Source organism: Girardinichthys multiradiatus, chromosome 6 (assembly GCF_021462225.1).
Source record: "Girardinichthys multiradiatus isolate DD_20200921_A chromosome 6, DD_fGirMul_XY1, whole genome shotgun sequence".
Lineage (NCBI taxonomy): Eukaryota > Metazoa > Chordata > Actinopteri > Cyprinodontiformes > Goodeidae > Girardinichthys > Girardinichthys multiradiatus.
Window position 1 is genome coordinate 13,420,470 of NC_061799.1, and position 20,670 is coordinate 13,441,139.

General features: G+C 38.0%; 1 protein-coding gene across 3 annotated transcripts in view; it reads right to left on the reverse strand.

Moving 5' to 3' along the window:
- Positions 1-3,792: 3,792 nt before the first annotated feature.
- Positions 3,793-20,670, reverse strand: part of slc6a9 (solute carrier family 6 member 9) — a 95,623-nt gene continuing 78,745 nt past the window's right edge. For all 3 annotated transcript variants that reach the window (XM_047367210.1, XM_047367211.1, XM_047367208.1), the window contains 11 exons: positions 19,083-19,214; positions 18,643-18,919; positions 16,340-16,472; positions 16,095-16,229; positions 15,895-15,998; positions 12,541-12,778; positions 10,997-11,131; positions 10,809-10,908; positions 8,476-8,576; positions 6,841-7,011; positions 3,793-4,959 (listed from right to left, as the gene is read on the reverse strand). In XM_047367210.1, coding sequence (XP_047223166.1) covers positions 4,705-4,959; positions 6,841-7,011; positions 8,476-8,576; positions 10,809-10,908; positions 10,997-11,131; positions 12,541-12,778; positions 15,895-15,998; positions 16,095-16,229; positions 16,340-16,472; positions 18,643-18,919; positions 19,083-19,214 — 1,781 coding nt within the window. In that variant the 3' untranslated portion in view covers positions 3,793-4,704. The remainder of the gene's footprint in view (positions 4,960-6,840; positions 7,012-8,475; positions 8,577-10,808; positions 10,909-10,996; positions 11,132-12,540; positions 12,779-15,894; positions 15,999-16,094; positions 16,230-16,339; positions 16,473-18,642; positions 18,920-19,082; positions 19,215-20,670) is intronic.

Genomic DNA, 20,670 nt, shown 5'->3' on the forward strand with positions numbered 1-20,670 from the left:
TGTTTTCATTCTGAGCACAGTGTATCAATCTGAAGAAACAATGTTGTGGTTAATGTCACCTATAAAAATGGAATCTGCTAATGAAACTAAAAGAATTTCCACATACAGAGTCACAGAATGACATTGTTCTGATGAAGATGTGTGAATGGGGTTTAACTAAGCTCTTCCCAAGGGTCAGTTCTGTCTTTGTAGCACCACACAACACCACCACTGAACCAGACATTTCCCAGTAAAAAACTCAACCCAACCTGCATCCAGTCTCAGAAGAGGAAAGGTAAACATGGTTAATCACAAATCTATAGCTTTTACGTTTTGTACAAAATAAACATACGCAGTCTTTATCATTATTTACCAAGTTACTTTACAATGAGAGGTAAAAAGACGACATCTACAAAGAGAACAATACTATTGAAGCTACATATAAAACTACAGAATTCATCGCAGAGTTTTCTTCTGGAAACAAGCAGCATCTCTCTGCTTTTTGTCTATCCAACAGCTTGGCTCAGAGCTTGAAAACAAGAGTCTCATCACACATTTAAATCTTCCACAGACCGTAAACCACTGGCACTTCATCAGTTTCTTAATCGTACACAAAAAGATGTGCGACACCCATGTCACTCAGGTTGCATGCCAGATGGGGGCAGACTACTACGACCCATTAGAGACAGCATCTATAATACACAGATTCTCCTTCGGAGGCCAAATCCCAAGACACACTCCACTCAAAAATAACACCTGGAAGACTTAAGAAGAAGGGATGGCACTTTAATATATATTCTGAGAGTTGCATCCACCTGCATTGTGAGCATATGTGGGTGTTTTCAGACAATGAGTAAAGTTCGGAGGTTTCAGTCCCTGTAACAGTATCCACAGGCAAGGAACAACAGTTTACCTTCACTTGGACCCTGAGAAACAGGCTATAGGACCTCTTCAATCAAAAAACAAAAAAAGCTTCATATGCGTACATGTGTGAGAATGCAAAGATAGAGAGTTTCTGTATAATTCATAAATGTTTTTCTTCAAAGTTAGTATCTAAGTAACTTCAGTGAAAACAAATAACTGCTAAAGAAATTCCCGGAGACAATCAGACACGTGCCATTCATATTCTTGGGTTAAATATTTCTGCTTTGTATGGTTCATTTGAACACTAAGCAGCATAAGAAAACAAGAGGCTTAGTCCTAAGCTGAGATCAACTGAGTCTGAGGTCACTGTGTGCTGTGGAAAATACTGTATTCAGAGACTACGTGTGGGCTGCCAAACCTGCCATAGCCAATAAAAAACAGAAATAAATAAATGGCTCTATAAAGCAATAAATGTGCCAAATAATCCAGCAAAAATGGTAAAGATATTTTCAGCATTCACCACAGTATAAAAAAAATGGCAACATTTAATTTTTGCTTTTAATTTAAACTATAATGATTGATATGTGTTACTATCTTTACTTTTTCTTTCAACATTGTTCATTTTAGATTAGATTTTTTTTTATTTCCTTATTATTTGGTTCTTTGTTCTTGTTTTTTTAAAACACTTCTTTTTTCCTTTTATTATTTATTTATATATTTTTTAAAGACTATTGGTTTAAATGTTTAAAACAAACAAAAAACTAAATAAAAGTAGAAAAGGACAAAACAGAAATATAGGAATAATGCATAAATCTATAAAGAATAAAGTTGGTGATCATAAATAAAAAGAGTGTTTTAAAATATTAATATTAGAAAATGAAGAAAAGTAACAGGTAAACAAAGACATATTAAAACAAAAATACATAAATAATTATGTACAGTGCCTTGCAAAAGTATTCAGCCCCCTTGAACTTTTCAACCTCTTGCCACATTTCAGGCTTCAAACAGTCAGTCAGTCATTTTCTACCACTTATTCCATAGAGGGTCGCGGGGGAGCTGGTGCCTATCTCCAGCAGTCTATGGGCGAGAGGCGGGGTACACCCTGGACAGGTCACCAGTCCATCACAGGGCAACACACACAAACAACCATGCACACACTCATTCATACACCTAAGGGCAATTTATAGAGACCAATTAACCGAACAGGCATGTCTTTGGACTGTGGGAGGAAGCCGGAGTACCCGGTGAGAACCCACGCATGCACGGGGAGAACATGCAAACTCCATGCAGAAAGACCCCCAGCCGGGAATCAAACCCAGGACCTTCTTGCTGCAAGGCAACAGTGCTACCAACTGCGCCACCGTGCAGCCCTTGGCTTCAAACATAAAGATATAAAATTCAAATTTTTTGTGAAGAATAAACAACAAGTGGGACACAATCGTGAAGTGAAATGAAATTTATTGGATGTGTCAAACCTGTTTAACAAATAAAAAACTGAAAGTGCAATATTATTTGGCCCCTTTACTTTCAGTGCAGCAAACTCACTCCAGATGTTCAGTGAGGATCTCTGAATGATCCAATGTTGTCCCAAATGACTGATGATGATGAATAGAGTCAACTTGTGTGTAATCAAGTCTAAAAGCACCTGCTCTGTGATAGTCTCAGGGTTCTGTTCAAAGTGCTGAGAGCATCATGAAGACCAAGAAATACACCAGGCAGGTCCGAGATACTGATGTGGAGAAGTTTAAAGCTGGATTTGGATACAAAAAGATTTCCCAAGCTTTAAACATCCCAAGGAGCACTGTGCAAGCAATTATATTGAAATGGAAGGAGTATCAGACCACTGCAAATCTACAAAGACCCGGCCGTCCCTCTAAACTTTCATCTACAACAAGGAGAAGACTGATCAGAGATGCAGCCTAGAGGCCCATAATCACTCTGGATGAACTGCAGAGATCTACAGCTGAGGTGGGAGAGTCTGTCCATAGGACAACAATCAGTCGTACACTGCACAAATCTGGCCTTTATGGAAGAGTGGCAAGAAGAAAGCCATTTCTCAAAGATGTCTATAAAAAGTCTCGTTTAAAGTTTGCCACAAGCCACCTGGGAGACACACCAAACATGTGGAAGAAGGTGCTCTGGTCAGATGAAACCAAAATCAAACTGTTTGGCCACAATGCAAAGTGATATGTTTGGCGTAAAAGCAACACAGCTCATCACACTGAAGACACCATCCCCACTGTCAAACATGGTGGTGGTAGCATCATGGTTTGGGCCTGCTTTTCGTCAGCAGGGACAGGGAAGATGGTCAAAATTGATGGGAAGATGGATGGGTCCAAATACAGGACCTTTCTGGAAGACAACCTGTTGGAGTCTGCAAGAGACCTGAGACTGGGACAGAGATTTATCTTCCAACAAGACAATGATCCAAAACATAAAGCCAAATCTGCAATGGAATGGTTCACAAATAAACGTATCCAGGTGTTGGAATGGCCAAGTCAAAGTCCAGACCTGAATCCAATCGAGAATCTGTGGAAAGAGCTGAAGACTGCTGTTCATGAACACTCTCCATCCAACCTCACTGAGCTCGAGCTGTTTTGCAAGGAAGAATGGGCAAGAATTTCAGTTTCTCGATGTGCAAAACTGATATAGAGACATACCCCAAGCGACTTGCAGCTGTAATTGCAGCAAAGGGTGGCGCTACAAAGTATTAACACAGAGGGGCCGAATAATATTGCACACCCCACTTTTTAGTTTTTTATTTGTTAAAAAGTTTGATACATCCAATAAATTTAATTTCACTTCACGATTGTGTCCCACTTGTTGTTGATTCTTCACAAAAAATTTGAATTTTATATCTTTATGTTTGAAGCCTGAAATGTGGCAAGAGGTTGAAAAGTTCAAGGGGGACGAGTACTTTCGCATGGCACTGTAAATAAATGTGTAAAAGAACTAAATAAAAAAGGACCTGAATAATTAAAAATATGAAATAATATAAATAAGGTTAATAACACATTGATAAATTATAACAGTTAAAAATAAAATACAAATTACAATTTATGCCACCACATATACTATAACATTTTGTTGGCACATTAGTTATGCTTTTGAGCCATTTATTTAATATGTCCTTATTTTTGAGTAAAGCAGGTTTGATCCTTCATATCTATGAGCATGATTCAGTTTATCCGCCTCCTTTTCTGGCTGCAGAACGAAGCCTATTTCCATTTTTCCGTATCAGGTGGCCAGTGCTGACACGGTTTGCCGTCCCCCTCTACGCTACAGCACCACAACAGGTCTCCAGCTGTCCGACTGCTGCCACTACGAAGTCATCCATCCCAAACGAACCTAGTGAACTGAATACAGGAGAACAGTGTTGCGTCTCTTTGTGACTGCATGCACAAAACAAGCACATGCAGTTTCACAATCTACTGTACCTAACTGCTGATGAGGATGAGATTTACACGTTTTATATAAAAAAAAAGAAATGAAAGGAAAAAACAAACTGCATTTTTAAATTATGCGGAACAAATTAACAGCTCACCCCCACACACATATACACACATTTACACACTAACATACACGCAGATCTTTTGGATGTTGACCCAATTTATTTTATCCTTTCATTTTTTTCTTCTTCGTTTATCTAGAGATAACACGCAGACAGATAGAAGATGTTAGGATAGATATAATAAGCCCTTACAATATGTAAAGGTCTCCAGCAAATGGGATCTCCCCCACAGAGGACTGTGGGAAAGTAAGGTGAGGATGGAGGAGAAGTGAGGAAAAGGGAGGAAGAGAAGGAGGAGACAGCGGGCCGCAGAGGCCGTGCCCAGTAGCGCTGACAGAGAGGGCTGGCATCTATGCGCTGGGGTTGGGGTTGTTGTGTGTGTTGGTGGAGCCATTGCTTCCCTGGATGGTGAGGCTGATCTCATCCTTCTTCTCTGTCTCCTTTGCTTTCTCCTCCTCATTGTGCTCTTCTCTTAGCTCCTCCTTCTCCTTGATGGGTCGGGCCTCTACGGTGTCAGCAGAACCCATTGGGGCGTAGCGGCCTGTTCTGTGCTCGGCCAGGGCAGGGCCCCACTTTGGATGTGGTTGGCATGCATGCTTCAACCGCTGAGAAGAAAAGGTGGAGAGGGACAAATCATGTGGAGAAGAAACTTTGGGCACCAATTAAATAAATAGAAATCAAAATCTCAGAATTAGAAGAATATAAAAAGAAGTATTCATCAAAGGGAAAGGAAAATTATCTATTAAAACATTAAGGCTGATTTTCCTGAGTCCAAATCAGAAAAAAATGTTTTTAATATTTGTATTTGTCACCAAACTTTTTATCTCCAATTCACATCAATCTTTTGTTTTATTTTCCCTTACATTTTGCTACTATTTTTCTCTAAACTTAGGTACTGCACACTTCAATGTGTTTTTGACTTTAAGGTTATGAAACCCAGTGATGCTGTAATATCCATATATTTTATAAACAACTTACATACTTAACCATTCCTTAGGCTGAATTAAAACTAAAACACTGTAATCAAAGTTAGCGGGTCCTCCTTAAGATCTCACTGTTATGAGGCAGTCTGAACTGACTAAAATCTAGAGTCTTGCAACATCATGTTGCAACCACAAACTGTAATTTATTGTTTTTTGATATGAGATAGGCCAACATAAAGTAGGCTATAATTGTGATCAGGAAGGAAAATCATAGAGATGATTTTCTAAATTCTTAACAAAGAAACCCTGACAAGTCGGCCTTTGTATTCATCTCATTTTATTCTGATGCCGCTAAATAACTCCAGTGGAACGAACTGTCATCCAATTACCTGATCTGTAAATAGTTAACCTGTGTTTAATTTAATCTAAATTCAACCACAGCTGTTTTGTATGGCCTCAGAGGTTTGTCAGAGCACATTAGAGAACAAACAGTAGCATGAAGATTAAGGAACACAGCAGGTAGATCAGAGAGAAGGTTGTGGAGAAGACTAAAGCGGGTTTAGGTTGTAAAACAATATCCCAAGTCTTCGACATCTCGCAGAGCACTGTCCAATTCATCAAGATGGACGGTGTATTGCACACACTATTCCTGCCTGAGCATCACCACAGCATGATGATGTGAAGGTGCTTTTCTACCGCAGTTACAAGGCAGCTGTTCAGAGTGGATGACTGGATTCATCATACAGCAGAGCAACAACCTTAAACCAACAGGCCAGAACTACAATGCAAAAGTTTAGATCAAAACATTTTCATGTTTTAGGATTCAAAGTCTAGACCTAAATCTAGTTGACAATTTGAGGCAAGACTTGAAATATGCTGCTCTCCATCTAATCTGACTAAACTTAAGCTATTTTACAAAGAAGAATGGGCAACACTTTCAGTCTCTAGATGTGCCATTCTAATAATGAATCGGTGGGGTTGAATAGAAATGCAAAACATATTTCAAAATTCATTTGTAAAAAATCTGACACTCATTCCTTCCACATCACACTGTGTTACTTTGTGTTGGTATAGCACATAAAAAGAGTTTGAGGGACATAAAGAATTTTGCAGATGGGTTTATTTCTAGTTTTTGTTGAGCATTTCTCATCTTACTTTAAAAAAACAGACACCAAATGTAAACCTCTGTTTTGGATTGAAAAACCTCTGCAGCTTCAAGGCATCGCACTTTCTGCAGAGTTTAATCTTGCATAAACACACAAATGGCTCATTTAAAACTGAACAAAGGCAGTGACAAAAATAATTGGGTAGTGTATTTTTTATTGAGATTGCGTGTGTCTGCTTCCTATTACTTTACAAATTATAATGTCATTTTAAAACACTAACTTTCAGTTTGAGGCAGCATCACTAACCACACAGCTGGAGAAAACAGTACCTGGGTGATTTTAACCAACTTATATTCTTTAGAAAATTAGTTTGGCCTTTTCTAGTTATTTGTGTTCAAGCAAAGGTTTCTTTCAGAGCAGATATATGTGGAGGGACCTTGTCTTGTCCATACTGTACCTCTCTAAAGGTGGTCCCCGGGGACCTGGAAATCTTGTACAGAGCATAAATTGGTATGCAAATCACAGAGGACAGAGCCATGGCAAAGCCAATAGCCAGGGACCAGCCGGGATACACATAGTCATTGTAAGTAATGGGCTTGTACTGAATCACTGTGAATATCAGGATGAACTGCAGGCACACAGAAAGAGAAAAAAGGTTTTAACACATGTAAAATCTTATCATAGTACCCCATTATCTTAACATTTACAGCATATTTACAAGAATGTGACTAAAACTGCAGATAATAAAATATGCTTAAAAACAATCAATTAACGAAGTCGTTAGTCTGAGTTTTCATTTGCAATTAGAATCCACTAGTCACTGACCAGCAATAAATTGTAATCATTTTGTCTCATTTAAAAATAGTAACATCCTGTTTTACAGCCACTGTTTTCAAACACACATGTCACTTCTAATCCTAATATATATAATTTATAACAGCATTCAACAGGAAGAATAGCAAAAAAAAGTTAAACATCTGCACTGTTCTTTTATCTTGTTACATTATTGCTTTCAGAAAATTTTGAATGAGCTACTTAAAGAACAGCATTCTATCCTTTCTCTTACAAGTGGTCATTAATTATTAATAATGGACGCGGAGGAGACATCACTCCATTTGTGAGAGATGTTACTTTAAAACAAGGTTTTATTGAAAATAAATATGAATAAAAACCCTTTTCATCTGCCTGTAGACAGGTTACATGTTTTAGAAAATATGGTTTATTTTTAAATAGCTTTTTACAACTATTTCTCAGATTTTCTGAATAAACTGATGCTAAAAATACTGTAGTTAACTTTAAATATCCTTCCTGTAGTAACAACTTCCACACCGAAGGGTGTTGTTGAGAGCGCGACCAGGTAGTTCCTATTTATGGTTAATTGACTGATTAGATTGGAAAGTAAATCTGAGTTTTAAGTTTTTCGACCGCCTGGTCACCAGTCAGTTAAGATAAAAAAAATCAATTAGCCGATTTCTCTGTTGTTCTCGAGTCTAGAATTCCTAAATGTCGTAAACTTAGTCAATGAAGACTCTGCAAATCAAATCTTAGTAACGACGATTTTAAGGAACAGCTTAAAAGGTCCCCAATATTTCTGATAATGCTGTTTTAAAATAAAATATATAACACAAAGACACATAAAGACAAAGAAAGCACTTCATCCAGATGGTTAAAATCTGGGCTGTGTCTAACAGCACTGAGTTCAGCTGCAGTTTTAACATGGAATTTGTAGTTCAGGCACCCTGTTGTGTAGTGAAATGCAAAACAGAACAAAAGTACCCAAGATGTGACCAGTAATCCGCAACAATAAATTTCTCAGTTGACAGGGTAGGCATGAAAGGACTAATTTGGCTGTTTGGGAAATACTATTGACAATAGCTCCATGCGTTCATTTCACAGCCCAAAAGATTAGCTTTCAGCTATTTATACTGCAAAGAAAAGCTGTGAGCAAGGAGATTAGCTCTAATGGCTGCTGAAATGTAGGTCAGGTCCCTTAAAACTGGTCAACAAGTCAGGAAACATTTCCTCTAAAACATCTACACTGTTGAACCACAGAGTTTCTGGTTTATGTGTTTATGTGTGTGTGTTAACATACAGAGATAATGACAGGTGAGATGAATCTCCAGCAGACTTTGAAGAAGAGAGGAGGAGGGAAACCCAGCATCATCTCAACATCCTTGAAATAGTTCCTGTGACCTGCAAGAGGAAACATTTTCATCCAAGAAGGTAAGTCTATTTAGTTTGAATTAATTTTAGTTCCAAATTACAAAGACTGGCTTTGTTTATATCATCATTTCTTTTTTTTCTTTTTTTTACCATAACCATATCTATATATCTATTTGTTTGGGTCTTTTAGGTTCTTCAGGGAAAAAGGCTTTATGGATTGATCTTCTTTTACTAATGGCATGGTCACTTTTTATCTGCCAGTTGATACTCTGAATGTAACTGATCTACATTCCTCAAAGCGTTTAAAACCTTTATTGTGTTCTTGGTTTGACTCTGAAAAAGCCCCTCTTTGCTCAGAATAACAATGACTCTCCTGACAGTTCTGCTTAGTTCAGCTGACAGGTTTACTGGAATAGCAGTCCTAATTAGAGGGAAATGCCCTGCTGGAAACCGGAGGATGAGTCATCTTTAAAAACTACTGAACAGTGACTGCAGGTTAATTTACGCGAACAAGGCTCTGATAAGCCGATTAATTGTTTTAATGCTGCTACAACTCCTGAAAGTCTAGCATTTGGCATTTTAATTAAAGACAGCACATGCAATTTGGTTTAGTTTGATAAGGAACAAGAAGACAAGAAAAAATCTGAAATATTTAAAAGGTCTCATGAGTTCATGAGTTGGAATTCTTGTACTTTATTAGGACTTTTGTGCTAATAATCCCACTATCACATTATTTTTCATGGTCAGATTAAAATGGACATAATTACAACAAGGAGTCAGACTTTTGGGACCTCACTGACTGTGTGTTTTAAGCAGAACAGAAGATGTCTGCTATTTGTGCTTGTATCTGATGACTTTCATATTTCTGTCCTAGTATTTTAGAACATGGCTGCACAGTGGCTCTTATCTTATTAGTATATAGTGTTTTGTAGAAGTATTTTTATGTCTTGTACTTCCTCGCAATAAAACCACTTCTTCAATATATCCTGCCACCATTATGTATCATCACGCGACACCACTCATAGTGTTTTGCATCCAGGCCGAAAAGCTCAGATTTGGTCTCATCTGACCAGAGCAGCTTCTTTAATTTGTGTGTTGTTTCCCTTACATGGCTGGGAGCAAACTGAAAACAAGAGTTCATGTAATTATCTTTCAACCATTGCTTTCTTTTCACTCTTCCATAAATATCAGATTTGTGAAGTGCATGACTGATAATTATGGACTGATTCCCCCCAGCTGAGCTTTGGATCTCTGCAGCTCCTCCAGAGTTACCATGGGTCTCTAAGCTGCTTCATAATTGCGGCTCTCTTTGCCCGGCCTGTCAGTTTAAGTGGACGGCCAAGTCTTGGTAGGTTTGCAGTTGTGCCATATTTTTTTCCATTTTCGGCTAGTGTATGGAACAGGTCTCCATGAGATGTTCAAAGCTAATATTTTTTTAAAGGGTGGGTTAATCAATGAGTTAAATATGCCTAACATACTGATTGTTGCTCTTTGTGGGGCATCTTAAATTACTAAGTAAAGAACACAGATTTTTGTTTTTCATAGAGGTTTTTTTTTCTATCTGCATACAACTGACTGGAAGTTTAGTTCTCTCATTGCCTTCTAATGCATCACTTACTCACAGCACCCCTCAGCCACACAGTCTCTTTGCCAGTGTGTAGTGTATCGGTATGAATTAACGAGCATTCAGAATTGATTTTGTGCCATTTTCATATGTATGTAACAATAGGACATTGAATACCAGTGGATGTTAAGATATTGTCAGATATTCTGTGTATTGTAATAAATCCCTAATATAACACAATGTTCATTTGAAGTCCTATTGTTTTAGTAAACCTTTTTAACACTCAATAAATTTAATCTTTTCTGCTTTTACTACTTTAATTTAGAAGATGAACAGACTAGAAAAATGAAAACATAAAAAAATTTAATAGTTCGGCTTTATATACATAATCGGCTGCATCCTTTTTAACTTTAATATAATACCAGGACAATGATGTGTTGTAAGTTTCCAGCTGTTCTAAAATGTGTCCGGCTTGAGGAGCAACAATTAGCTTAATATATCCCTGTAGGTGCATTGACGTAGACAGTGTAAACAAAACCTTGTGCTTTTTAGCCAGTACGTGGTAAACAACATTTTCTTTTTGTTTAAATGTGGGTATAGCAAACATGCAATAGAGCTCAATTTTTTGCATCAAAACAAACAATAATAGGCTCTATATTCTGTTAGATATGTTTATAGACAGTACTCTCCCCACATACCATAAATATACATGATGCAGATACACATGATGCAGGAGATGATGACCAGAGAGAAACTGGCAGCATAGTTGTCCATTAGCAACAGCCAATAGATTCCTGCCTGCAAGGAAAAAAAACAAGACTTCCCTAAAATGTGTTCCAAACACGAGCAAACAGACTGCATATGAACACATGGCTGCATGACTTACATGTGTGGTCAGTGGAATGCCCAGCAGGAAACCAGCTATGGCCACTGAGAATGTGACTACGGTCTTGTTTCTGATAATCCAGTCTGTGCCAATCTCATCCACAATGGCCGTAACCAACGTCTCCAGCAGGCAGAACTATAAGAAAACAGGCAAGAACAAGGTTTGGTGATTAAATTCAAAATTAGACTGAAAAAGCTGTTGCTTAATTCATCCCTAACATAATTAGAGCAGATCAAAGGGATCCTCGACTGCTTATGGACAGTCCTCATACACTGACATTTTCTACGCCTGGCGAGAAAAATAATGTCATTCAAACTTTGAAATATCGGTGGCAGAATATTATTGTTAAATATATGAGTTTGAAAATAGAGAAAAAAAAAATATTGGTAAACACTAAATGTTTTAAAAAACACACAAGAAAAATTACGTTTAGTGAGAAGAAAAACTTGATTTGAAATCATTTTTAGTTAAAATGTGTATATATTCAAAATTTCTGTTCAGAATATTATAATTATGAGAAGTATAACTTAAAGATTACATTTAACATTATTCTTATAAAATAATTATAAAAATAATAATAAAAATATAAATCGGATTAAAGAATTATGTCTTATTAATATGATAAGAATCACAGAACGAACAAGGTGGTCGGAGCATCATTTTGTGGGACTGTTTTCATTTAAATCATAGAAACAATGCTGCAGCTTTTTTTAGCAAAACAATCAGGAAAGAAGTTAAAGATTTGACACAACTAGTTGTACAACTACAGAATGATTCCTACTACTACAAATGTACAAAACTGAAAAATATCTTTTTCAACCCCAACTTCTACTAATCAAAGAAACTGAACTGAACTGGAAACTGAATTGAAATCCATATGAACTAAGAACTACACTCAGCAGGAAACGAAAATAACAATAAAGAATCCTACCTCAGGGGTCAAAGAGCCACAAAAATAGAAAAAAAGGGAATCACAAATCTTGAGTGTGGCCTAACTCTATCATGTATTTCACAGCTTTTGTATACCTTTACCATTAAAGGAAAACTGGAGGTCACCAATATGTGTAGTCATAATCAGAACCTACTATTAATAGACAATCAATAGAGAAGATATATTCTCTACAGCACTATCTGCAATTATAGGCACCCCTGGTAAACACGTATAAAAGCCTTAAAATAATCACTGTGTGGTGGCAAGATAAACCTGGGTTTATCTTGCCTAACATGTTATGTAAATGTTGGAAGGCAAATATCCACCGGTTGTCCTGTAACTGGTGGGTGGCCAGTTCGAATCCCCGCTCCATCCGTCTCAGACGTTGTTTCCTTGGGCAAGAAACTTCACCCGAATAAAGAGCTATAAAGGTGCAGGCCATTTACTATTTAAAATAACTTTAACTAATATACTAGTTTAACAATGTTGCCCTCAGCTCCATAGTAACCTTTCAGAAGTAATTGTTTAAGGTTGATAATATGTCAATAAAATAACCTTACCATATGCACTGCTGTCTTTGTTTTTATTAACCACCACAGTATCCTGCTCTCACCTGAGTTCCTAGCCCCAGAAGGATGAGCATGAAGAAGAACAGCAGTGACCACAGAGGTGAGATTGGCAGCAAGGTGAGCGCTTCAGGGTAGGCCACAAAGGCCAGTCCAGGGCCGTGGTCAGCCACTTCAGACACAGGAACGTTCAGGTTGTGCGCCATAAAGCCCAGGATGGAGAAAATGACAAAGCCGGCATACACACTGGTGGCACAGTTGGTTATGCTGATGATGATGCTGTCTCTGTACAGGGGAATGAAAGGGAAAGACAGAGGGCCTTTGGTAAACTGCTGCAAAGCTATAGAATACATTTGTTCTTAAAATAATAATGACAACATTACCAGTTCCATTGTACACGCTAAACACAAAGGATGCATCAGGGAAACACTTGTTTAGAATTCTGTAAGCACTTGTTTGTTTGATCATTCATTCATTTTGTCAAAGCTTTTGTTCTGTTGTAAAACACTTGAAAAAATTTGAGAAGCTCTAAATCCTCTAATTTTCCCTTTGATTAGTTTTATTCACTGATTGGAGGGTTAAATACTGAAAAATCTGAATTCTTTTCCTATTAATTAAATACATAAAATCAAACAACGTCTAGCATTTTTGGCCCAAAAACAAATCAACTAATAGCATGTTCCTTGGTGCACTTTTTGATCTGAATAAAAATCAAATGAAGAGTTTGTACCATATTTATATTTGTCAAAATTAAATCGGCAGGTCTGATCTTAAAAAACACCAGAGATCGGTATCGGTTATTAAAAGCCTGATTTGTACATCTCTTGAAAGAATTAGGAAAAATCTGGCCTGGTAGTTATTGATCCTAACCTTTTCAGACCTGATATTTTTGTGAGCCTCGGCATATAAGAGCTGAGTTAATTATGCGTAAAGATTATCATTATAGCAAGCTAAAACCAGTCAGGAGTCAGGATAGACACCACTACTGTACTGGTGACAGCTGACAAACTCCAGCTTTAAAATATATCTGCTTTTCATCTATTTCCTGTGCCGCATTTTCTCAAACATTTTATTAGTTCAAACAAGGGAATTGTGCTTTCTTCCTTTAGAGTCTTGTTAGGGTTATTGAGGCGGATGTCTTTGATAACATACATGCTTGTTTGTTTCTCACCACTGAGACTTGTACTCTCTCCTATATTCTGCACTTCTGTCTGTGCACCGACTGGTGGTGTTACAGGAGAGCAGAATGTGTGTCTGCAGGGACTGAGCTGCAGAATGCTGGCTTGTTGGCACCTCCGTGCAGCTGCCTGGACAGATAGTGTAATCTCAAGCTCCTAGTCGGGGAACAAACTATATCTTTAACCTCCCTCTTTGCCCTCTGGAACCGCCCTAGCACCGTCACTGTCAACATGTGGGGACAATCTTGGGCAATACATTTTCCTTTTATCAGCCACTTCCTACGTTTAAACCTTCTCCAAGGCTGTTCGTTGTCTCCCTTGTTGACCAAGCACTTGCAAACACAGGTCAAAAAAGCTTTATCTTTGTACCTTGTTCTGTTAAACTGTTTTAAATCTTTTCTAACTTTCTTTTGGACAGAGTACTGACTGGTTTCAGAATCCTCTGACCTTTTACATCAATATTTTTCCCTGGCTTCTTAGCTAAAATATGTACACACCTTAAACCCTTTCACATTTTCTCATATCCAGAAACTTCAGTGTTTTATTAGGATTTTTATGTGATACACCAAAGTAACATTTTTAAGCCAATAAAAATCCGAAAAGTGTGGTGTCCATTTCTATTCAACTTTCATGTTAAATATTTTGTATTGCTAAATGACACTTTAGACAGTCCATCAGTCCATGACAGATGCAAACCAGCATGTATGCACACATTTAATGGTAATTTACAGAAGCCACTGAGAAAGGTTTTGCAATGTTCAATGAAGTCGGAGCAAAGTTAACCATGCATGCAAGAGAAGACCATACAAAGTTTAACATTTAAACCAGTAATTTTCTTTCTTTTAGATCACAGTAGTAAGACTGTAATAAAAAATGGCACATCAAGTGTTGATAAATCAGAAGAACAGACATAACTTTTCAAAAATCCCCAATTTCAGCTTACTAGATTTAGGATTTGAAAACAGTGCCCTTGTTGCTATTCCCCCAACCTGTACACCTAAACCTGTCACATTTTATTCAGACATTCTGAGCTAAAAAACCGTACATAACAAGGAGAGATGCACATTGCCACCAATCATATGTGTCATCCCCTGCCTTTGTCAATACTATACTATACCAAAACCCTAAATGGGGAGTGTTTACAAGTCTGTAGATAAATGGTAAATGGACTGAACTTATATAGCGCTTTTCCAGTCATACAGGCCACTCAAAGCGCTTTATACTAGAACCACATTCACCCAATCGCACTCACTAACGCTCACACATTCATACACCGATACGCAGATCGGTAGGCAACTTGAGGTTAAGTGCCTTGCCCAGGGGCACATCGACATATGGCAAGAGGAAGCTGGAATCAAACCCACAACCTTCTGAAGGCAAGATGACTACTCTTCCTACTGAGCCACAGTCGCCTAGATCCATTCTGTGAGCAGAAATTCTAAGTTTTTACCGGTGCCCTGTTGCTGATTAGATAGAACCCTTTTATGGAGTTTAGCTGCTTTTCTGCATTTCATTCAGGCAGCAATAGAGAGCAATACTTAAAACAGCTAACAGTAAGGCTGAATAAAGTACAGATAAATTGTTCACTCTTATCATTTTGGGCTTTCAACTACTGTCATGTAACATGCTGGACTTGAAATTATTAGTAACCTTTCGGAAATCTCTGAGATTTGTGGGACATTTACTTTAGGTCATACATTTGGAAACTGATGTTTTAGTGATGTGAACCATGCTAACCATCTACTAGATGTAAACCCTGTAATAATTTGTTTTCCTATTTTAGGAAAACTCTGTATTACAGTGGCTGCTCTCTAATACACACTATGATGCCATCGCTGCTCTTAATATAAACAATTCATGTCCACTAATGGCATGACATCTCGATTTTTTTAATGCTGTTTATATTTATCTTCGTATAGTTCTTAAAGCAAAATCAGAATTTGCTAACATTTACTAGAATATTAAAAGGTTAAAGTTTTACAAAAAGCTGAGATTGGAAATTGGCCACAAAATTCTGATCATTACATCACTTATTACAAGCAGTAAACATCTTCCTACCAGCTGCAGTTTTTTTTTACAGTCTGCTTGTACCTTTTTTTAGCTAAGCTAATATTATTCTGGCAAAAACCTTGTAAGTAAAGTACAGTGGATTTATTTTTTTAAGTGGTGCACAACTCCTTTAAATGAGTTTTTCCATGTCTTTCATCAGTTTTTAAGACTAACCTGAAACAGTTGTTGTGGAACTTGTTATAAGAAGCCATAGTGATGAGACCACCCCAGGCACAGCCCAAGGAGTAGAAGATCTGTGAGGCAGCATCTCCCCACACCTACAGGAAGAAAACCACACAGAAAGAAAGAAAGGGAATGTCAAGAAAAAACTTTCCTGTTTTAACATTTGTTTGCCAGGTTAGATTTGCATGTACCTTTGCATTGAGGACCTTCTCCCACTGTGGAGTCAAGTAGTACTTGATGCCATTTATAGCTCCATCCAATGTTATGCCACGGACAAACAATATGGTCAAAACCACATAAGGGAATGTGGCTGTGAAGTACACCACCTGGACACACATAGTAATCATGGAAAGCTGCTGAAATCAGTCTCAGGAAAGCCTAAAGTACTTCAACTGTAAATATGCAAAACACTGTATTTTTGTATGCGCAACCTGACCTTTCCTGAAGACTTCACCCCCCTGATGAGACAGAGGAACACCACGAACCAGGATACAGCCAGGCAGCCTAGGATAGGGAGGCGGACCTCTCCGAAGTTTCCAATATCATCGGAGATGTTCAATACGTAGTGCCTGAAAGACAGAGTTAAGAAACAGAAATTTTGAAATTCAATTAAATTAAATTTAAAAATACTTTATTCATCCCAAAGGGAAATTAAACGTTGTTGTAGCTCATATCATACAGGTTCCTTCAAAGAGCCGTTGTAGATGCTGATGTCTGTGGGCAGGAAGGATCTCCTGTAGCGCTCCGTCTTACAGCAGATCTGAAGAAGCCTCTGATTGAAGACACTGTTGTAGCACAACAGTCTCATGAAGAGAATGCTCAGGATTCTCCTGTTCTTCATTTTATGAAAAATCTTTCTTAGCACAATAATCTCCAGAGGCTCGAGAGGAGTCCCCAGAACAGAGCCAGCCTTCTTTATTAGCTTGTTGAGCTTTTTATAGAAGATATGCAGCATCTTGCTGCAAACACTGAAGGTCCTAAGCTTGCTCAAGAAGTACAGTCTGCTCTGTTCCTTCTTATAGACGGCTTCTTAAAATCTACAGTCATCTCCTTTGTTTTATTCATGTTCTAGATGAGATGATTGTTTCCACACCATGCCACAAAGCGGTCCACCAGCTCCCTGTACTCAGCTTCTTGTCCATCTCTGATCCACCCCACGACTGCAGAATCATCAAAGTATTTCTGCAGATGATGCAGAAATGGTCACCACATTTCATTTATTATTCCCCTAATATGGGTTGTTGTGTTAAAAGCTGATGTTCCTCTGTTATAGAATAAGAAAAGAAGCTACAAGTTTTCAACTTTTTAAAATTAGCTGATCTATAGTGCCTCACAAAACTATCCATACCGATCCATATCCATACTTTTTCAAATGTCATGTAACAACCACAAACGTCAATGTGTTTTATTAATTTTATTGTTATTGACATTTTCTGTTCCTCAACAGAGTATTGTAATTGTTTTATTGCCTGGCTGAATATTTAAGTATTTTGGGGGTATCTCTCTTGCTCATCTAGGGACTGAAATTCTTCCCTACTCTTCTTCGCAAAACAGCTTAAGTAAGCCATATTAGATAAAAAGGATCTAAGCATCGATTTTCAGGTCTTACTACAGATTCTTGCTTGAAATTAGAAATGGACTTTGACTAGGGCATTCTAGCACATGAACATGTTACTTCATTGTAGCTTTGGCTGTAGGCTTAAGGTCATCATCCAGCTGGAAGGTTCCAATCTAGTATCAAGTGTTTTGCAGCTCTTTAACAGGTTTTCTTTATGTATTGCCCTGTATTTAGCTCTAACCATTTTCCCCTCACTTGTGACCAGCTTTCTTGTTCCTATTGAACATAAGTATGCCCACAGCTGCCACAACCATGTTAGTGTATTCAGGATGATGTGCAGTGTCTTCTGCAGCTCTTTCCGAGTTACCACAGACCTCGGGGCTGCTTCTCTGATAATTTTCTTTACTTAACAATATCCTTCTTCTTGTCTCTCTTCCATAAAGGCCAACTAATAGTTTTGCCAGTGACAAGTCCTCAACCATTACATGAGCCTCTTGGCTGCCTCTCTGGTTAATGCTCTCTACACCTGGCCTGTCAGTTTGGGTGGAAGGCCATGTCTTGGTAGATTGGGTGATCTTTTTGTTTCCAGATGATAGATTGAACAGTGCTCAATGACATGTCTAAACCCATCCTTGACCTGTCTGCTGTGTTCCTTGGTCTTCATGATTTGACTAACATTTATTTTATTAGTAACAAATTTCTATCCTGTATGATTTTCCTTCCACTTCACAATTTGGCACTACTTTGTGTTGGTATATCACATAATTTGTGACTGCAGCCTGAAAAAATATGGAATACTTTTGAGAGGCACTGTATGCCACTTCTGCTAATGCAGTACCACAATGTTCAAACGCTGTTGCATTTTTAGTCACATCATGTTAAAATATTTCAGAGCTGCCTGCAAACACAAGACATGTTGATGCAAAGTTATCTACCAGGTGTGAGTCAATTTCGACTTGTGTCAACTATGATTTTCTTGTGAGACTCAGTCACTAGAAGTTACTTGTCAAATATATTTTACTGTAGCGATGCACATAGACAACTGCTGCTAAGTCAACAAGAAATCATGTCATGCCTATTTGCCGTAAGCCTACAAACTGTGCTTTGCTTAGCAAGGCTTTCCACCATTTTATTTGGATAGACAAGAAGAATGTCAAGTTGAAAATCCCTCTTGAACTTACTTCCAGTACTCCTCACTGGGGCTGGTCCTCTTGGTGCGGTTGACCACCTCCATCACCCCTGCTACTAGGCTGGTAGTGGTGTTCACCAGGCTGCCGTTCAGCTGCGCACCGCTGCCAACCACCCCGCTGCAGTCCGGAGTGTTCCAGGGGTTGTTGCAGTATGTCCAGGGCAGCAGGTTTGTCATGGACATGAAGAAGTAGTAGAAGGCAAGGCAAATGACCACATTGTAATAGATCCCGATATAGGTGGACACCACCATCATGCCATAACCAACACCTGAACAGGGGATGAGAAAGACAGGATAATATGAAGGTGTGAAATGTCCCACAAGTGTCAAACATTGAGTGAATATTTTTGCAAGAAAACTATACTTTAATCCTGTTTGCATTGTTCATTCGCAAAGTTAGACAAAAATACGTACACACATGTTAACACTTACCTTTGAACATAGGGCTGATCTTCCAGACACCCAAACACCCAAGGCTGGCAAACTGACCAAAGGATAGCTCGAGAAAAAAGAGAGGGATGCCGCAGAACACCAACATGATGAAGTATGGCAGCATAAAGGCACCTGGGGAGAGATGTATGAAGGCAAAACTCAGGTCCCATGCTTCATTTGATTATACAGGTAATTAACAAGTTCAACTAAATGAGTAATTGCCATGAGGTGTTGCTTTGAAGGCATTTTCCATCTACAAGTAATTCCCATTCGAAAAACATAAGGATCTAGAAGGAAGTAATCATGGAAAGTAATTATGCACCAGAGCAAAATTAAACGTTGCATTAGTGAAAGTCAAAAAACTGTTTAAGTAAAACCGTTTAGTTCTGAATTAAACTAAACTTAGTTATTAGTAGGTAAAAGTCTACAGAGCCTGGAGAGCATGTTCCTGATCTCTGACATGGCTGTTGTCCTCTGAATTGTACACTGATAAAATTATGCTGTCCTTTGTTAGGGGACGGACCAAAGATTACCACAAGCATCTATTTTAAATTAGGCTCAGAGAAGACAGGAGCTTCATTGGATTTATTTCTTTATTCTGCAAATTATTCATTTTTATTGCATTAGTGATGCAGTTTCTATTGTAACAAAAAGTAATCTTCACAAAGAAATATGATTACATGGAGGACACATTTTGCATTCATCTTTAATGATCACACAACAGAAGATCCACTCCTAAAACTGCTCTTGCTGAAAATGAAATAAGGGACTATGCTTGCATTTGGAGATGCTTCGCATTTGTATGTATATTTCTGCAAATTGCACCCCAAGTGGCAGATTCAACAAAACTAACACTGTTTATAATGGACAGATTGTGTGAAATATTTACTGTCGACTGTAAACTAGGGATAATTTTAATGCAGAAGAGGAAACAGCAGAAAAGCAGCCTTCTGCCTCTACAAAAAGAGGGTGTCAAAGAAGATGTTAGTTACCCTCTATTCCGGGGATGTATGTCTGGTAATTTTGAATATCACTCCTTTATTCAATTCAGTTGTAAAAACTGCCCAAAGGTTGTTGTTTTTTTTTTTCAGAAAAAAAGGTATTCTCATGGACGGTGCTTTACGGTGTCTCAAATAAACACATTTTGTCCACATCGGGCTCTAGTTCATCGAGGACAGCCTGCCTTAGACAATGGTTTTAGGATTTTAATCTGCACCCATTGTCATAAGGTACAACAAGTAGCCTTGTCAACAGGGGACAATCAAGAAACCGTCTTCATTTGTCAAGTGCAAAATAATTTAGAATTAGAACATAAACAAATACAAGAACTTCATTCTTATTATTGCAAATTTAAAGAATATCCTAATTTAGTCAGAAACTGAAGATTGTTGTTTGGAAACATCTTCTCTATTTGTAACTTCAGAGCCTGTTGTTTGTGGGAAAAACTCATGTTTAGATTGTGAAATGAGGACAACCGAAACCTAATGCAAAAACCTGAAGGTCTTGATGGCCATTTGTGTCACCATTTAATTAGAGCAATTTGCTCTGTGAATCCACTGCAGAAAATGAGGGGATTTTTGACGCAAGA